General features: G+C 47.3%; 1 protein-coding gene across 2 annotated transcripts in view; it reads right to left on the bottom strand.

Moving 5' to 3' along the window:
• CRTAC1 (cartilage acidic protein 1) overlaps positions 1-17,558 on the bottom strand; it is a 130,439-nt gene that overhangs the window by 53,782 nt on the left and 59,099 nt on the right. For both annotated transcript variants that reach the window (XM_070431854.1, XM_070431853.1), the window contains exon 3: positions 248-444. In XM_070431854.1, coding sequence (XP_070287955.1) covers positions 248-444 — 197 coding nt within the window. The remainder of the gene's footprint in view (positions 1-247; positions 445-17,558) is intronic.

The raw sequence follows: 17,558 nt of genomic DNA, 5'->3' as shown, positions 1-17,558 counted from the left end.
TTTTGCTCAAGGCCCTCCATCTCCAGGGCCAGCAGCCAGGAGATGAGGGTCAGCTTCATGCACAAGAGAAGGGGCTCTCCTGCTGGGACAGAGCGAGGTCCTGGAGGCAGCAGGGGACTATGTCTAGGGGCGGGGGGCCCATGACAGTAGCCTGAGGAGGGCCAGGGTCCCCAAGGCCCTGCCCACAGCTGGTGCTGGGAGGAAGAAGGTGGAAAGCAGGAAGAGGCCCGAAGCCCCAAACCCTTACCTGAGAAGGCATTATTGGTGTTGAGGAAGTAGATCTCCTCACGGCCATCCCCGTCGATGTCACAGGCTGTGACCCCGATGGCGTTGCCCTGCCGGTCCCGCAGCGCATAGTAGGGGGAGCTGCGCTTGTCCACTGCGATGTTCACCAGCCGCTTCTGGGCCCGGTCGTACTTCAGAACCAGATTGGGGCCGTTGTACCTGGATGGGGGAGGGGAAGGGGACATTGGGGAGGAGCAGTTGGGCCACCTGCCTCCACCTGACCAGCAAAGGGCTCAGAGTCCTCCCAGAGAGGTCCGTGTGGGGCAATTCAGCCCCACAGAATTCCTGGGGAGCCCTCAGCAGCTTGTCCTGGGGGGCCCTGGGTGTTTAGTGAGGGTCCATGAATCAGATAGGGCCCCGGCAAAGCGAGAGTCAACTGGGCCCACACGGGCCTCTTCCTGCTTTCCACCTTCATGGAACACAATATAAAGAGCAGGGGAGTGGAGGGGAGTGGGAAACCAGTGACAAGCCTTTTACCACCGGCTATCCCGAAGCAAACAAGAACCTCCCAGACACTTAGCTTGCCCATTTCAATGCCAAAGCCACTTTCACACTTATGATCTCATTCTTTTAAATCTAACAACAATTAGGGGAGGGCGGTGAGGAAGGCTGTGTAATTAACCCATTTTACAGATGAAGCAACTGGTGAGCTTCATCAGGGAAACAAAGGCTCAGGGAAGCTCAGTGCCCTTCCCAAGGTAACAGCTAATAAGTGTCAGGTGCTGGGACTTGAACTCGGGCCCTTTCTGCTATCCCAAGAGCCCCCGTGTGACTGAGCCGAGGAGGAGCAGAGGCTTTGTGGGTGAGGCTTGGGATGACTCTCTCCTGACGGAAGTCCCAGCGCTTAAACAGGATGTATGAAATTCGCATCTCAGACGGGAGATTATGAATACATCTTAAGTCATTAGCAGAACCTGCTGGGTTTCTTTTTCTATGAAACTCAAAACCAAAAGATTAAAGTTCTCATCAGTCCTCATCTCTCCCGTTTCACTCCCGCAGCCCCATGGCCCCCAGGCATGATCTTGCCTCAGGGACTTGGCTCTTGCTGCTCCCTCGGCCCAGGATGCTTTTCCTGCAGACGTCCACATGGCTGCCTCCTTCCTTCACCTCCCTCAGGCTCTGGCTCAATTGTTGCTTCTCAGTGAGGCCCTCCTGCCCACATTCCTGAAACCTGCAACCACCTCCACCCTGCTCTCCTTATTCTGCCCCCTGCTCTTCCCCCATGGCTGTTACCACCAGCTGACCATCTGTCTCTTCTTGGTCATCTGTTCCTTCTCTGTCTGATCCCACTGGAATGTCAGCTCCACGAGGGCAGAGCTTTCTGTCTGTTTTGTTCCCCAGGGCCTACAACAGTGCCTGGCACACAGAGGTGCTCAATAAATATTTGTTGAATGACTGAATGAGGGAGACCTCAGAGCTCACGGCTGAGTCATAAGGGTTTAGGGGCCCCATAGTCGATTTCTTCCCCTCGTGTTTCCATCTGGAGAAAGTGGCATGCCCCAAGGTCACCCCCCAGACAGCACAGCCATGACTGTGTGAAGGCCCCTTACTGCTCCTGGAAAACCAGCTTGCCAGGCTCTCCAAAGGAACCTGGCCAGCCTCCATGCACTAGTCCCTGGTCTCCTGCCTTTGTTCTAACCCGGGCATGAGCATCCTGAGTTCAGCTGCCAGCCTCTGGATGGTCCGGGGCAGAGAACACTTGGAGGGCGGGAAGAACTCCCCAAGGTCTTTGAGAGAAATCACTTCTTGCTTCCTTGAAACAGATCCAACTTGGCCCTCTCCTTCATCACCAAGTGCAGAGCCAGTGAAATTTGGGGGATGTTGAGCAACTGGCCGGGAGCCTTCTGGCACCCACAGTGTGCGAAAGGGGAGACAGAGCTCACCGGGGGCTGAGTCAGCACCGGGTGATGGAAGGTCGCACATTAGACATCTTGACGAAGATCGTCTGAGGGCTGTGTTAAGGACATGGCATGACCTGGGGACACTTCTAGGCAGGAGAGACAGTATACGGGTCTCAGCACTGTCAGCAGCTGGCTCCAGCCCCCAGGGACAGGAAGTGCCTTCTGGGTGCTCAACACTAGTCCTCCAAGCCTCTGGGTCTTCTGTTTGCCACTGTCCCTACTGCTCCTCACAAGACACGTAGTCCTAGGGTTCTGGGCCTCGTTAAAAGCACTTTCACAAGCATTGTCCCACCCGAACCCCACATAATCCCAGAAAGAAGGTAGATAAGGCATTTTTCTAGAAAAAAACCCTGAGGGTCAGAGAGGCAAAGTGAGCTGTTCAAGGTTACACAGCTCATACATGGCAGTGCTGGGCCTCTAACCGTCTGCAGGGTTCTTGCTATGTTGCCTATGATGCCAACACTCTTAGTGCTCTGCATTTAAAAAAATATATTTCAGAGGGGAAGGGAGAGGGAGAAAGGGAAAGAGGGAGAGAGAGAGAGAGAGAGAGACAGAGACAGAGACAGAGACAGAGAGACAGACACAGAGGAATATCAATGATAACAGAGAATCATTGATCAGCTGCCTCCTGCATGCCCTCTATTGGGGATCAAGCCTGCAACCCTGGTATGTGCCCTTGACCAGAATCAAACCCAGAACCAAACCCAGAACCCTTCAGGCTGATGCTCTATCCACTGAGCCAAACCAGCTAGGGTTGCATTTTAAAAAATATATATATATATATTTATTGATTTTAGAGAGGAAGGGAGAGGTAGAGAGAGATAGAAACATCAGTAATGAGAATCATTGATCAACAGCCTCTCACACTCCCAACTAGGGATTGAGCCTGCAACTAGGGATCAAGCCCGCAACCCAGGCATATGCCCTGATCAGGAATTGAACCGTGACCTCCTGGTTCATAGGTCAACGCTCAACCACTAAGCCACGTTGGTCAGGGAGTTCTCTGCATTTAAAAATTTTTTTTCTGGCAGCCTCTCCCAGAGTAGTGATGGTGAGAAATGCCTGAGGATTTCACGTAAACACTGGAGATAATAACCCTACATTTCTACAGCACTTTACAATTTACAAAGAACCTTCTCATCCTTGATTTCACTTGTTTCTCGCAGGTCTTGACTCTGCCAGAGGTTAGCTTTGCGACTTTGGCTGGTCAGAAACCCATGTTCTGGGGTTCTCTTCCACAAAACAAGAGATTTGGACTAAATCAGAGGGTCACAAAAGGGATGTCAGTTCCCACACCAATCCGCCGGGGGAGCTGGATGTACGGTATGTGAGATTTCATGCTTCTTCTCTGTGAGAACTGCCAGAGGTTGTGGGGGCAACTCTAGAAGTTCAGTGAAACGGGGTTAGGCAGTGGGACAGGGTCCATGTTCTTAAAAAGCAGATGTGACTTCATAATCTCCAAGGCTGGGCCAGCAGGCAGAAGTGATGGGCTTGGAGGCAACTGGAAAGTCTGCTCGAGAGACACCAGCAGGGCACAACCCACAGTTATGTGAGTGCCATCCGATGTTGGTGCCAGTCTGCTGGGGCAGGGCTGCGATGGGCGGGGAGGGGCCGGGGGGTTGGGTCCAGAGCAGCCTGGGCGTGGGCTTCTGGCCCTGCCACTTTCTGGCGCTGACCTTGAGCTTGACACTCATTTCTCCAAGCTTCAGCTTCCTCATTACTTCTACTACATCTATGGCTACATAACTCACAGGATGGCTGCGAGGATGAGAGTGTGTGACAACACTTGGTAAACTGTGAAGTTACACAGTTGTATGTTCTCATCATTATTACAGAAACAACCGAAGCACAATCTCGAGAACTCTCCAGTGATCATTTTGAGAGTTTCCAAACACAATCTAGTATTTCTCTTCCAAAAACATCCCACCCTCATCGCTCATCCTCTGTGGGTATATTTCTTTATTGCCCTTTATAACTAAAGTTCTCAGAGTTGTCTTCACAAGCTGTCTCCACGGTCTCTCTACCCATTTACCCCACCCCAACCCACATCCTCCCCGCACCCAATTCCAGCCAAGCCACTCTTGTTACTGTCATTGGGAGCTTTTGTGTGGCCACATCCAAGGACACCCTTTCCAGTCTCCCTCAGTCTCCACCACACCACTCCCCTCTTAAAACACTGCTCTCTTGCCTCTGAGGTTGCCACCCTCCTCTGGTTTTCCTTCTCTCTCTCTCTGCCTCCCTCTCCTTTTCCCCTAGTAGGTTCTTCCTCCTCTCTCTGCCCTCTTAATGTTGGAGTCCCCAGGCTTGGTCCTGGGTCCCCTTCTCCCCTCTGTCCCCTTTCACTAGGGGATAATATTCATTCTCAAGACTGACAACTCCCAAATTTATATCTCCTACCCAAATCCCCAGCCCAAGCTCAGACTCATATATCTGACTGCCTACCTGACATCTCTCCTTGCACCCGCACAGTCATCTCTGATGGAACTATCGATCGCTCATCCCCCCTGCCCTGCAATGGACACCCAAGTACTGAAGCCAGAAACCTGGTGCCAGCCTTGGTTTTCCCACCCCCTTGTCTTCATATCTAATTCATCAGCCAATCCTGCCATTTCTACCTCTTAAAAAAATCTTTCAAATCTTTCTCTTTTTTCCTCCCCCACTGCCACCAAAGAGGCTTCTTTCTTTCTTTCATCACTTTCCCCCATCAATCTAATCCCCCCATACCATAGCCACAGTCATCTTTTTAACACACAAATCCGGCCAGCCATTCTCCTATCTTAAACCCTTTGGTGGCTCCCCATTATGTTGGAATGGAACCCAGACCCCTTATCATGCCTGGACTGGGAGCCCAGCTTGGTTGGTTGCCCGCTTCGCTGACCTCCTCCAGGCCCTGGGCTCTCACAGAACTGCTCCCTCTGACTAGGACACTCTATCCACTTCCTCTGGCTTCTTCTCATTCTTTAGGTCTCACCATCAAAAGCAGCTCAGAAAAGTCTTCCTCCGGGTATCTACTGTCCCACTCTTGTTTGGTTACCTAGGTATTGCCCATTTCTCCCAGTAAACAATAAGCTTCATGAGGGCGGGGTCTGTGTTTGCCTTGTTCATTGCAATCTTCTCATTATCCAGTGCATAATGAGTGCTCAATAAATACCTGTAGAGTGAACGAAAGAGAAGTAGCCTATAGAAGGTACCAGATCACCACTGGGTGGCTGAGCAAAAGCCTGACCGAGCCAACAGTCTCTTGATTGGTGTTTGCCCTCCACTTTTATTGTTCCCCAAAGATATACATATTGACAGAGAGGAGGCCAAGACCTGGTGTCCTGGATAAGAGTGAGAGAGAATAACAAAATGTTATAGATACAGAGAATCAACCTTTTTTCTGTTCAGAATAATTGACCCATGTGAAAAAATAATCTTAGACAGTTACATAAAGAGAAACCAGATAATAGGATGTAATAATTATTGGGTACCTACTATATGTTCGATACTGCGCTAAGTATTATACATGAATAAAAAATTTTAAATTTGAAAGATATATAAATTACGCTATTTTGAAAAGTAAGAATAGGAAACCTTTTTCATTTAGAAAGGAAAATAATGAAAGATATATAGCTATTCAACACTATAGTTAGGAGAGAGAGGCAGGGCAGAGAGAAAAAACAGATGTATGTATGTACAAAGAATGAAAGATAGAGACACATAAAATAAAATAAAAAAACAACCGTAGAAATTGAATAAAACCCTGAACAGAGAGAGAAAAACATGCTGAAACATAGACAGACTGGCTCATACAGACACAGAGACATGGAAAAGGGGACATGCAGACCTGTAGAGACAAATAGAGAGATCCCTGGGAATTTCAAAAGGAACCTGAGATATTATCATAGAGAAACAACCCATCTCTGTGGCCATTTTCAGCATTTCCTCTAAAGGCATAGAATGTATTTTATTCTTGGTCACTTCAATACCCTTATTTTTTAGATGAAGAAAGCAAGTTTCAGAAAAAACGACTTTCTGAAAGTCAAATAGATAATTGTTAGATAAAATAAACCAAAGGCAAACTTATCCCTTAGCAGGGATCAACAAAAGTATGGCCTTTGGACTAAATCTGGACTGCTGCCTATTTTTGTAAATAAAGTTTTATTGGAACACTGATATGTTCATTTATTTGTGTATTAAGTATGGCTGCTTTTGCTATACTGTAGAGTTCAGTAGTTATGATAGAATGTATGGCCCAAGAGTTGAAAATATTTACCATGTGGTTCTTTGCAGAAAAACATTTCCTATCCCTGACTCAAAGGGTTATCAGCCTTATATTATAGGTATATTAAAAGTTCTAAGTGATCAATATCAGAACAGAACTCAAAATTAGAATAGTGTTAGTAAAAATTACGTTGGGAGTCTGTACTTGGAAATACAGTTTTTTTGAGATAACATGGTATTTCAGGGAGAGTATCGGTTGAATGCAAGGAAGACCTTAGGTCTTAGGATGGAGACTGTGAAGCAAAATAATCTTCAGAGAAAAGAGACAGAAAAGTTGCTTAAGCCGAAACCGGTTTGGCTCAGTGGATAGAGCGTCGGCCTGCCGACTGAAGGGTCCCAGGTTCGATTCCGGTCAAGGGCATGTACCTGGGTTGCGGGCACATCTCCAGTGGGAGATATGCAGGAGGCAGCTGGTCGATGTTTCTCTCTTATCGATGTTTCTAACTCTCTATCTCCTCCCTTCCTCTCTGTAAAAAATCAATAAAATATATTTGAAAAAAAAAAAAAGTTGCTTAAGAAGAGAGCAGTGTACTCTACATGGGGCTTATCTAAGGCTTAGAAGTAAGAGCATGTTCCTTCCCTCGCAATGAATGAAGTGGTTAAAGGGGTGTGGTAGAGGATCTCCACAGAGGGCTGCCATCTTCTCTTTTCTCTGTGGGCACTTCTTACTCCAAGCAGAAAAAGGTGGAATCTATTTCGCCTCCCCTTGAATGAATCTGGACTTGCCTCAATTAGCAGCATATGGTAGAAGTGATGTTGGGCCAGTTCTGGATCTAGCCGTTAAGAGACCTACTTTGTGTTTGGTAAAAGCCAGTCACCGTGATAGAAATTTCACTACCTTGAGATCACCATGCTCTGACACAGCCCAATCTAGCCTCACGGAGAGGCCCTGGGGAAGGGCACCGAGGCACCAGATATGTGAGTGAAGACTTCGCCAGCAGTTGAATGCATCTGAGTGAGTGATACCAGCAGATGTCACGTGGAACAGAAGAACCATCCAAATGAATTTGCTCGAATTTTTGACCCACAGAATTGTGAAAAATGACAAATTCTTTTTAAGCCACTACATTTTTGGAAAAGAAAGTACATAATGATGACCTATGATTTCAGACCCAAAGGGAAAAGGAATTTTACTACTGGAAAGTAAGAAAAAGTACTGTTCATAAGTCAGTGAAATTTTGTAGGGTAGCCATTTGAATTTCCAGTAGGCAGGTCTCCCCAAGGGATGCCTGGATCTGTTGAGTTGATACTTGCATCTCAGAATATCTGAGAATTTGTGCAGAGCCTGAGGGTAGAAGGGTAATAATAAATACAAGGATTCCAGAAACCCGTTTTCTTACTCCTCATTCTCATTCTCCATTCTCTTTTAGCCATATCCATTTCCTATTTTGAATGTACAACCTTTAATATAGATGATTTTTTGGAGATGTGTGTCATGCTCTTTTTTCTTTGCTTACATATTTAATCCAGTGAAAGCCATCGAAGTTAAATAGGACCAGCACACACATGGGAAAGCATTCAAACAAAAGATTCACAAATTGTATCCTAGGATAGGATATATCCAGAGGCCAGTTTAAAAGAATGGAGATTTTGGTAATGGGAAGGTTCTAGGTGTGGTGAAAACTCTGGGGGTAGGGATTTTAAAGGGGAGTAAATTGGATAGTGTGGAAAGGGCATCCATCCCAGAAAACAAACAAACAAATTTGATCCTGAATTAGGAGCTAACCAAGTTGAAGAAGACCTCACAAATAGAGGGAAAAGAAGGAGAAGGTAACTTTAAGATGAACAATAAAGACCTTTTGTCCTAAGGGGCGGATGGTTTTTTAAGAAAGGAATGTTTGGCACCAAAAGGTCAGAATAATCTACAGTGATGAGTGTCTGTAAGAACTCCAGGCAGACTGATTGATCTATACCTTGTTCTAAAAGAGATCTGTGCTCCGCATGAGCTCTGTGCTCTTGGAATTTCTTATATGTTGATGAGCATGGAAGCACCCAGAAGGAAGCGCCCAGACTACCATTTGCAGTTCTATCCCCACCACACGTGGACAATGCCAGAAAAAAACAGGTGCTCTGGTCGTGATGTTGATGAAGATGATGATAAAGACCATGACTCCATTCCTCAATACATGTTTATCTCACTAAACGAGGAAGACAAGGAGACAGGAGTTCCATAAAATATCAAAGGAGGAATTCAGGTGACAGATGGAGGCTATGGCAAGCAGGATTCTTTCGTTGCAAGTGGCAATCACTCCACATGCACTAGCTGAATAATTTATTGGCTCATATGTCCAAACGACCAGAACATCAAGGGTACAAGTAGTCTTCTGGGTGCAGGTGGATGGGAACCAGGGTTCTGACCAGAAGGTTTCAGGATCTCATTTCTCTTTCCCTCTTCCTCTTTTCTCTGTCTCTTGACCTCATTCTCTCACACCATCCTGCTTCACAAGGCTTGACCTGTGTTAACACTCTCAGCCTCATACTTCAGCTTCAGCACAGAGTGGAGATGCTATCTTTCCTCAGTTCCAATGGGAAAAACTCCAGGGAAGGGCTATGATTGGCCCAGATTGGGTCAAATGTCCATTCTCAGAGCTGGGAGTCTATGATTGACAGCCTTCAACTAGTACCAAACCTAGTGAAAGCAGCATCTCAGGAGCCACATATTTTCAGGAAGAGATGAGGAATGTGTCTCTAGATAGACAGTCATCCATCTGGGTCTGCACATTCTGGAGACAAACTTGCCAGGGCCTACTGATGGAAGGCCATGACTCCCTGGAACCACCGAGTCCCTGTGTCCTGGAGATACATCTCAAGATCCTCCCATCCCCCTCTGGAGCCCCAGAAAGAAGTAAACACAGGAAGTGGATTCACAAAGGGTTCTTGGCCTCCTGCCTGCTCCTGAAGCCTCTGCTCCAGGCAGCATTGCTGGCTGTGGGGAGGCGGGAGGGCACTGAGAGTTGGCAGCGACAAGCCCGATGTGGGGCATGAGGGGACACAAGGTGAGCTCTGGCCCAACTCTGTGATCAACTCTCCACAGACGCAGGCAAATCACTTCCTGCCTGGACACAAAATACTTTACATCTCTATTCAAACTTTCTTCCTTCATGCTATCACTCTCTAGAAGCGTTAGCTAAAAAGCCATTGGTCTCTCTCTCTCTTTTGTTTGAAGAGGTGGGCCAATTTAGTGGGGCAAATAGCCAATGGATACTTCAGTAAGGCCTAGGATACTGGCCATGGGACACGGAGTTAAGTGATGGTTTCATCAAGCTCTGGGGCCTGTGCATGTTTGCGGACAAGAGGAAAAGACCCAGGAGGGCAGTGGATTTAGAGTGGAACTAGGCAAGAAGGTGGAGAGGAACAGCAGGTAAACTACCAGCAGATGGGTTAGGCTTGAAGTCAAGAGAAGAGGAGAGGAAGCCAGGATGGGTAAGAAGACAGGATGACGTGGAAGATAGTGACTAGGAAGTTGATGCCCAGAGACCTTGGTCTGCTCATAGGTAAATAAGAGGTGAGGTTCTTAGCTGAGAGGAGGGTGCAGAAGTCACAGCTTGAGGAATGAGGAAGTTGGAATAGCAACCGAGGGGCTAATACATGGCCCCCTTCCATGGTAAATGGGGCATGCAGGGTGCGCACCATGAGGCTGAATTTGGGAGATGCAGAGGGCAGGCGGTGGGACAGGATTAGTCTTACAGGTTGCACAGAAGATACAGGAATGAAGCAATCACAGCAGGGAGGCCGGAACAGGGCCCAGGGAGTCAACCTGGACCAGAGGGCACAGGGTAAGGTGGACTAGAGGCAGGGCTGCCTCAGGGAGCCGAGTTCATGGTGAGAGCAGGTGAGGGCAGGTGTTCAGGGCCTCAGATCTGAAATGGGAGCTGCCTGCTCTTGGCCTGGAGAGTGGCTGGGTAAAGGAAGGGGGAGCATCTACTCTTGGGAGTGAGGTGGATTCTGTGGGGGCAACACGGGGCAGCAGAAAGTGCCCTGGACTTGGAGTTAGAACAGAAAGGCTGAGAGGCAATAGAGCTCCGTGGTGAGGAACTTACGCAGGAGTCAAGGGCAGACCCCTACTCTGCAACTCTCCAGCTGGGTAGGTTTTCCTGGACAAGTCACCCAGCTGTTCCAAGCCTCAGTTTCCTGATATCAGCTCCCCTGCCATAGGGTTTTGCCGAGAATTAAGATAATACCTATAAAGTCATTAATACAGTACTGGGCCCAGAGAAAACACTCAATAAGCACTAGTTAGTATGTCTGTCTTCTTCTCCCATATACACTCAGTCAATGGGAACTCGATAAATATTTTTGAAAGAATGAGTTATTATGATTATTACCTGTGTAGCCTTGAGCACAGGAGACTGTGAGCTCTGTGGAGTTCTGGACTATGTTTTATTCTTCTGGCTCCTAACACAATGTTTGATAAAGGAACCTGATTACATTCACTAGAATTCAGTTTCCTCATCTATAAAGTGGGGCTAATAATATTTGCTCTACCTCAAGGTCAAATGAGATAACGCATGCAAACTGTGACAGAGCTGTAGGTTTTGCTCGCATGCATATACATACACACATGCGCATGCGCGTGCCCACGCGATATATGACTGCTGTCTGCGGCAGAGGCAGTGCCTGGCCCCCCCGGGGAGCCCAAGCTCTTCTACCCCATTTGACAGGAGCTGAGTGATAGGCCCATTGAGCTGCAGGAATGCCCTGTGAAAGGAAGATGATAGGAGTTTGTTGAGGGCCTCGTCAGAAGGCGGCTGTGGTTTTCTCCAGCAGGGAAGAAGTCTGGAGCTGGGCACTGGGCTGGACATGAGGTATGCAAGAGGCTGCTTTAAGTCAGCCTGGCCCGATGCCTGGGTTGGACAACAAGGAAATAGAGGTCACCAGACAGGTCACAGGCCCTGGTGAGGAACTGAGAACAGACAGGTCTTGCCTGGTGAAGGGCAGTGCTGTTGTGTGAAGACAAGGACCAGGTGGACTCCTGCTGGTCCAGCTCATGGGGGAATAGAGATGGCCATCGTTAGCTTAGAAAAGGCCCATCTTTCTAGCCCAGGATCGTGTCCAATTAGTCTTAGCCCAGACTCTCTAGCTGGGTAGCAGGCCCCTCTTCGTGACAATGAGCTTCCCCCATAATGACTATCTGCTTGGAATTTCTCATGTAAGTTACTGTTGGAGCCCCCCTGGCCCTTGTGCCTATCAGGATACATGGGCCAGGCTGGCCAGGCCACTGTCTGGATCTCCATACACTCTCTCCAGACCCTGTGGATATGCTGTCCTGATTGCGGGCCTCCACTCCTTGTTCATCCTGGGATCCCATCCCAATGGGAAATTCAAGTTCCTCTGGTTCTCCCTCATGCTGCAGCCCATGGGGCATGCCTGGCTGTGTCTTGTGAAATAATGGTTGGAGGAAGCAGCAAAAGCCTTCCAGTGGCTGTGAAGTGTTAACTGATGAATTAAACCCTTCATTTTGATTTGAAGGAAATAGTCCTAGAAGACACTCTTGCTTTAAAAAAATATTAAGCTGCCAAGTATGAAAGGCATTCATTCGCAGGGGTCGTTGTTGCCAGGCTGGCTTGAATTCCCTTAGCCACGCATTAATACTAATCAGAATCTGGCTGTGCGAGCAAATGTGCACTCGAGTTTAGGGGCAGAAAATGTGTGTAAAGTATTAGTGAGAAAGTACCAAACATACCTATTTATTCCTTAAAGTGCTTGTAGTATAAAAATGACCTATCTGGCTGGCAGTTAAAATAAACAGTTATTTTAATTACAAATGAAAGGTACATGACTATAATCTAAGATATTAGGTATCACAGACAATTTATATTTGAACCATCCATCTAGATTAAAGCCCCGCTCGAGCTGGTGCATCCTGATTACACAAGACTAGCAGGCAAATCCTTGCTCCTCACAGTGGGGGTGGGGACATGTGGCACCGGCAGCATCTGAGAGCAGGTTAAAAATGCAAAATCTCAGGCACCAGATCTCCGCGTCAGAATCTGCATTTTAACCGATGACAAGGTGATTTACATGCGCATTCCAGTCTGAGAAGGGCTGGTCTGGGTCAGTGTTTCTCCAAGAGTAGCCTGTAGCCCATGTACATTAGAAGTACCTGGAGAGCTTATTAAAAATGCAAATTCCTGAGCCCCACCCAGACCTACTGAATCAGAAACGCCCAGGCACGGAGCCCAGGAATCGGCATTTCAAACAAACTGGTTTTTATTTTCGCAGAACTGCGAGACCTACCCCTAGTCCTTCCTATCTCTTCGAGATCTATTAAGGACCAGTTGACATTCGATGTTCTGAGTCCAGTGCAAAAGGATTTGGATGGATATCATGTCTGCCATTTAGGGGTTTAAAGCGACATTGCTGTAGCTGAACCTGTAGGGGACAAGCGATGGCATAAATACTGAGAAGGATTATGGTATTGACTAATTCACGATGCATTTGAGTCTCCCTTCTGCACTGAATACATGTTCTTCCTGAGGGGGAGAAAAACAGACATGTTGTCCTCATCCTTCGGACTTCCACCTAAGGGACCACTCATTCTTTTGGGCTACTGGGCAGAGCCCAGGCCATGGCTCAGCATTTTGTTCCTTCAGAAAGAGAGAGAGACATGAACCATAACATTCTCTTTTAGAGATAAGAGAAAAATAGCCAGCATCTTTTGGAATTCAATGTATGACAAGTGGAGATGGGGGACATGTGATAGGAGCCTGGCTGAAGGCCTCTGTTGACTCAGAGCTTAAATGGCATGAAGGCTGGCCCTTAACCTTGGTCCTTTAGTGAAACAGTGTCTAAGGTGGGCTAACCTGGCCCAGATCTCGGGACTCACGTGCGGTTACATAGTGCTTTCTGGTTTACCAACATTATGACTTTATTCCCTCATCGATCCAATCTGGTGGGGTCATTATTTATCTCCCCTCCCCCTTTAATGCAAAACCAGAGGTTAGTCATGTACCCATCACACAGCTGGAAAGTGGCAGGGCTGAGCCTTGAATTTGCTTCTTCTAACTCCAACCACAAGCCTTATTTGTCTTCTATTCATGAGCTAACATATTATTTCAACTAGACCAGGGACTCCTTTTGGCAAAGCTCCCTCCATATTATACCAGCGAGTGCAGCATGAGCACGTGATAACCCCTCAGCAGGTTCAGTGGCCAAAAAAGAGTTACTGCTTCTTTACTTTGCAGCTCTGGCAAATTCTCAGAGGTGTAGGTGAAAAATCAATGCCAGATGGCTCTCGTGGAGAAGACGCCACGGCTTGGCTGCCGTGGAATCACCTTGGGAGGAACGTCATCGAAGCTGAAGGGTATGGCAAGATCAGGCTGGACTCTGGACCACACCAGCCCCGCGTGGCAGCCCAGCCCTAACGTGGCTCAGCTCCACTTTCCATGTTCACGCAAACAGTGAGGTGAAACGAGGGAGGAGGAGCGGCAGAGAGAGCAGCATCCAGGAGGCACTACTGCTCGCCCTGAGAGACCCCTCCAGGCCTGGATGTGGAATGGGGATGAAGCTCCACGGTGACAGCACAAATAAGGCTCCTGTCCACACCATCATTGGGCTCAATAGATAAATGCAGACCTGTTGTCAGAAATGACAATCTGGGTGTTACAAATAACCGACTCAACGTCGTGATCGCTGGAGCTGAGGTTCAGGAGCAAAGTGGAAACCTGAGTGGAAATCCACAGTGGCCAGGAGGGATCTTGAAAGAGCTGCGAGGACTTTTCCAAAGCCTGCTTGCCCGCGTCCAGGAGCGATGTGTGCACCTCTGATGTATTATTATTCTCAGGATTCCGGCATGGGCTCCTCCATCTTTGTGGAAGACAATACCCATACTCACATCATGGGCTGGGGCCCAGCTGGGGCAGTGCGCCCCGTATTCGTTTCCTAAGGCGCCATAGCAAATTACCAGGAACTGCATGGCTTAAAACAGAAATTGATTCTCTCACAGCTCCGGAGGCCAGAAGTTCAAAATCAAGGTATGGGCAGGGCCGAGTTCCTTCCAGATGTTCTAGGACAGAACCTCCTCCAGCTTCTTATGGCTACAGGCATTGCTTGGCCTGTGACCGCCTCACTCCACCTTTGTCTCCGTGGTCACATTGCTTCCTCCTTTCTCAAAACCCTCTCTGCCTGTTTCTTTTAAGGCAATATTGCATTTAGGGCCTATCCAGATAATCCAGGATAAGCTCTTTTTTCTCAAGATCATTGACTTAATCTCATATTTTGTCATATAAGGTAATGTTCACAGGACCCAGGGACTAGGGCATGGATGCATCTTTGGGGGGAGGGTGGTGTACCATTCAACCCACTACAGGCCCCTCTGAATTAACTCTTATTTTCCCAATAAATTATCAGTTAGGATCACAATAATAGTACCTGAGAAGTGTGCTAGGTGCTTCATATGCTCATTTAATTTCCCCAACAACTCGGGAAAGCCAATATTTGTATTCCCATCACAAAGAAGGAACAAAGCTCTGAAGTACATACTCCTTCAGATTCTCCAAAGGTTTTTGGTCTGTGTGTTTGGGGAAGAAGAGAGGATGAGCCCCTAACCTTCTTCAAACACAGCATTTCCACTCTGATCTTATTTAGATGGTAGGAGGTTGCAGATTTCCTTTATCTTCCAAAGGGTTACACTGAGAAAAAGTTCACAAGACACAGCTCTGCACTTCACAGCCTTGCATTGTTTGGGCAGGGACCCAGGTTCAGGAGCCCCACCTCTGGAGGCAGACATGCCTGGGCTCAAATCTCTTCTCTCTCCTAACCTTGTTCTCTGTCCCTGGGCAAGTTAGCTAACCTCGCTGAGCAGCATGTTCCTCACCTGTGCAATGGAAATGATAGTAGAATGTACCTCAAAGGGTTGTCAGAGAACGGAATGAGATAATGCACCTCGAATGTTTAAGTAGTGCTCCATAAAGAACAGCTATTAATTTCATTGTTATCTTCATTGGCTTATGCGTTTCTTCTACTGATCAGTTCCCTTGATATTCAATCTGGGATCTCTTGAAAGTGGAAATGTTTATCCAGAATAGGTGAGTCCAGCTCTTTTTCCCTCGCTTTCAGAGGACGGGTGGCATCAGTCCAGGGCAGTGATATGCAGTGTCACTCTTCCCGGCTCCTGGAAGAGGACGCTGACATCCACACTATACCCAAAGGGTCTGAGTCACATGCATGGTGATGGATTCCAGGTGCAGCCCTAGACTCACACAAGAGTCCCCAAAGAGGCTGTGATGACAAAACTTATAGAGCAGTGGTTCTCAACCTTCCTAATGCCGCGACCCTTTAATACAGTTCCTCATGTGGTGGTGACCCCCAACCATAAAATTATTTTCGTTGCTACTTCATAACTGTAATTTTGCTACTGTTATGAATCGTAATGTAAATATCTGATATGCAGGATGTATTTTCATTGTTACAAATTGAACGTAATTAAAGCATAGTGATTAATCACAAAAACAATATGTGATTATATATGTGCTTTCCGATGGCCTTAGGCGACCCCTGTGAAAGGGTCGTTCGACCCCCAAAGGGGTCGCGACCCATAGGTTGAGAACCGCTGTTATAGAGGCTGGGCCCTGGAGCAAGGTGTGGGACTTTATTGACATCTGTAATAATTGTAAAGATTTATTTATGGACATCTGTGGGGTTCCAGGTCACCTTAGGCAACTGCTGCCTCAGTGGCCAAGTGCAACTCACCGTGAGGTGCTACGTAAGTGGCAAAGGGATGCTCATGTGCCTCTGTGAAGGGCTTATGATTACATTTGCTTCCAGATGAATGAAATGTGAGCTCCAAGAGGCAGGCTGACTGACACCAATCTCTTCAACATATTCCAAAACAGCTGCTTTAAGTACAGGTTCTGATTGAATTTTGGAATGTGTCATAATGAGAGCTTAGCATTTATTGACTGCTTACCACCTGCCAGGCACTGGGCTGAGGACTTTATCTGCATGTTCTCACGTTCCCCCAAATGAATCTATTATCCCTTTTTACAGATGAGGCACAGGAGGTCAAGGGACTCCTTGAAGGTCACTTAGTTGTGAAGTCGAGGTGCATGGCGCAGCCTGGGCTCGGCGGGAGTCTCTGGAGACTCCACTCTAAGACCCGGGCGGAAAGAATGCACACTGCCTGCTCTTGTGCATCTTCATTTTGGACGGGATCTTATCCTGATCATTAAAAATGAATGTTCTATTCAGTAGCTGTGGTAATTAAGCAAAACAGAACAAACAAGAAAACACCGCCACCATCAACAAAACCCAAACTAACAAAAATTTGCCTTGGGCCAGATTCTTCTCTAAAGCGCATAAATCTACAACTATAGGCTCCCAAAAGGAACAAGCACTAACACAGACCTAACCCGTTTCTCTGAAAGGCACACTTGTGAGTCAGGGTGACAGATACATCTCAGATGACGGAGAACTTTCTAGAAAGTGCATGCTGGGAAGCAGGGCACTCATTTTAAGAAAAGAGGCACCACTCTAAGAGAAGGAAATTTCCAAAAAGACGTTGGGACGAGGGTGTGCCTGGCATTGGTGGGCCCTCTGCAGGGGGCAATGGTAGACATGTTAGTGAGGAGAAGGAGGTAACTGAATTGAGGTGTGATGAAATGCAGTGAGTGATAACAGAAGGAGTATGTTTTCACTGTGGCCCTGGGAAGGTGGGCTTGTTCTTAACAGCATCAATGATATCTGTCAACAGTAGGAGCAGCAGTTGATATTCACTGAATACTTGTTGATGAGTGACGTGCACATCAATGATCTTGTTTAATCTTCACAACAACTCTATAAGGTAGGAACTATTATTAGTCCCATTTTACTGATGATGAAATTAAGGCTCCACAAGGTTAGGCAACTTGGTGGAGGTTGCACAGCTGGAAAGCAGCAGAAGCCCATTCAATGAACCTGGGCCTGTGGGATCCTAGAGCTCATGTTCTTACCCAGCTTTCTTCTTGCCTTTCACCTGGCTAGTCCCTGGACTTAGTCTCCTGAAGATAGTACGTTTTTGATGCAGTGAGGACTGCCTCCTTGCATTGACTACATCTATTGCATTATAGTGTGATGGACTCTCCACACACAGGAAGTGGGTTTAAAATGCATGAGAGACTCGCTGAGTAGGGG

The sequence above is a fragment of the Myotis yumanensis genome, unplaced genomic scaffold (genome assembly GCF_028538775.1).
Source record: "Myotis yumanensis isolate MYYU_CA2020_CCGP unplaced genomic scaffold, mMyoYum1.0.hap1 SCAF_13, whole genome shotgun sequence".
Classification (NCBI taxonomy): Eukaryota; Metazoa; Chordata; class Mammalia; order Chiroptera; family Vespertilionidae; genus Myotis; species Myotis yumanensis.
This window is presented reverse-complemented; position numbering and strand designations above follow the sequence as displayed.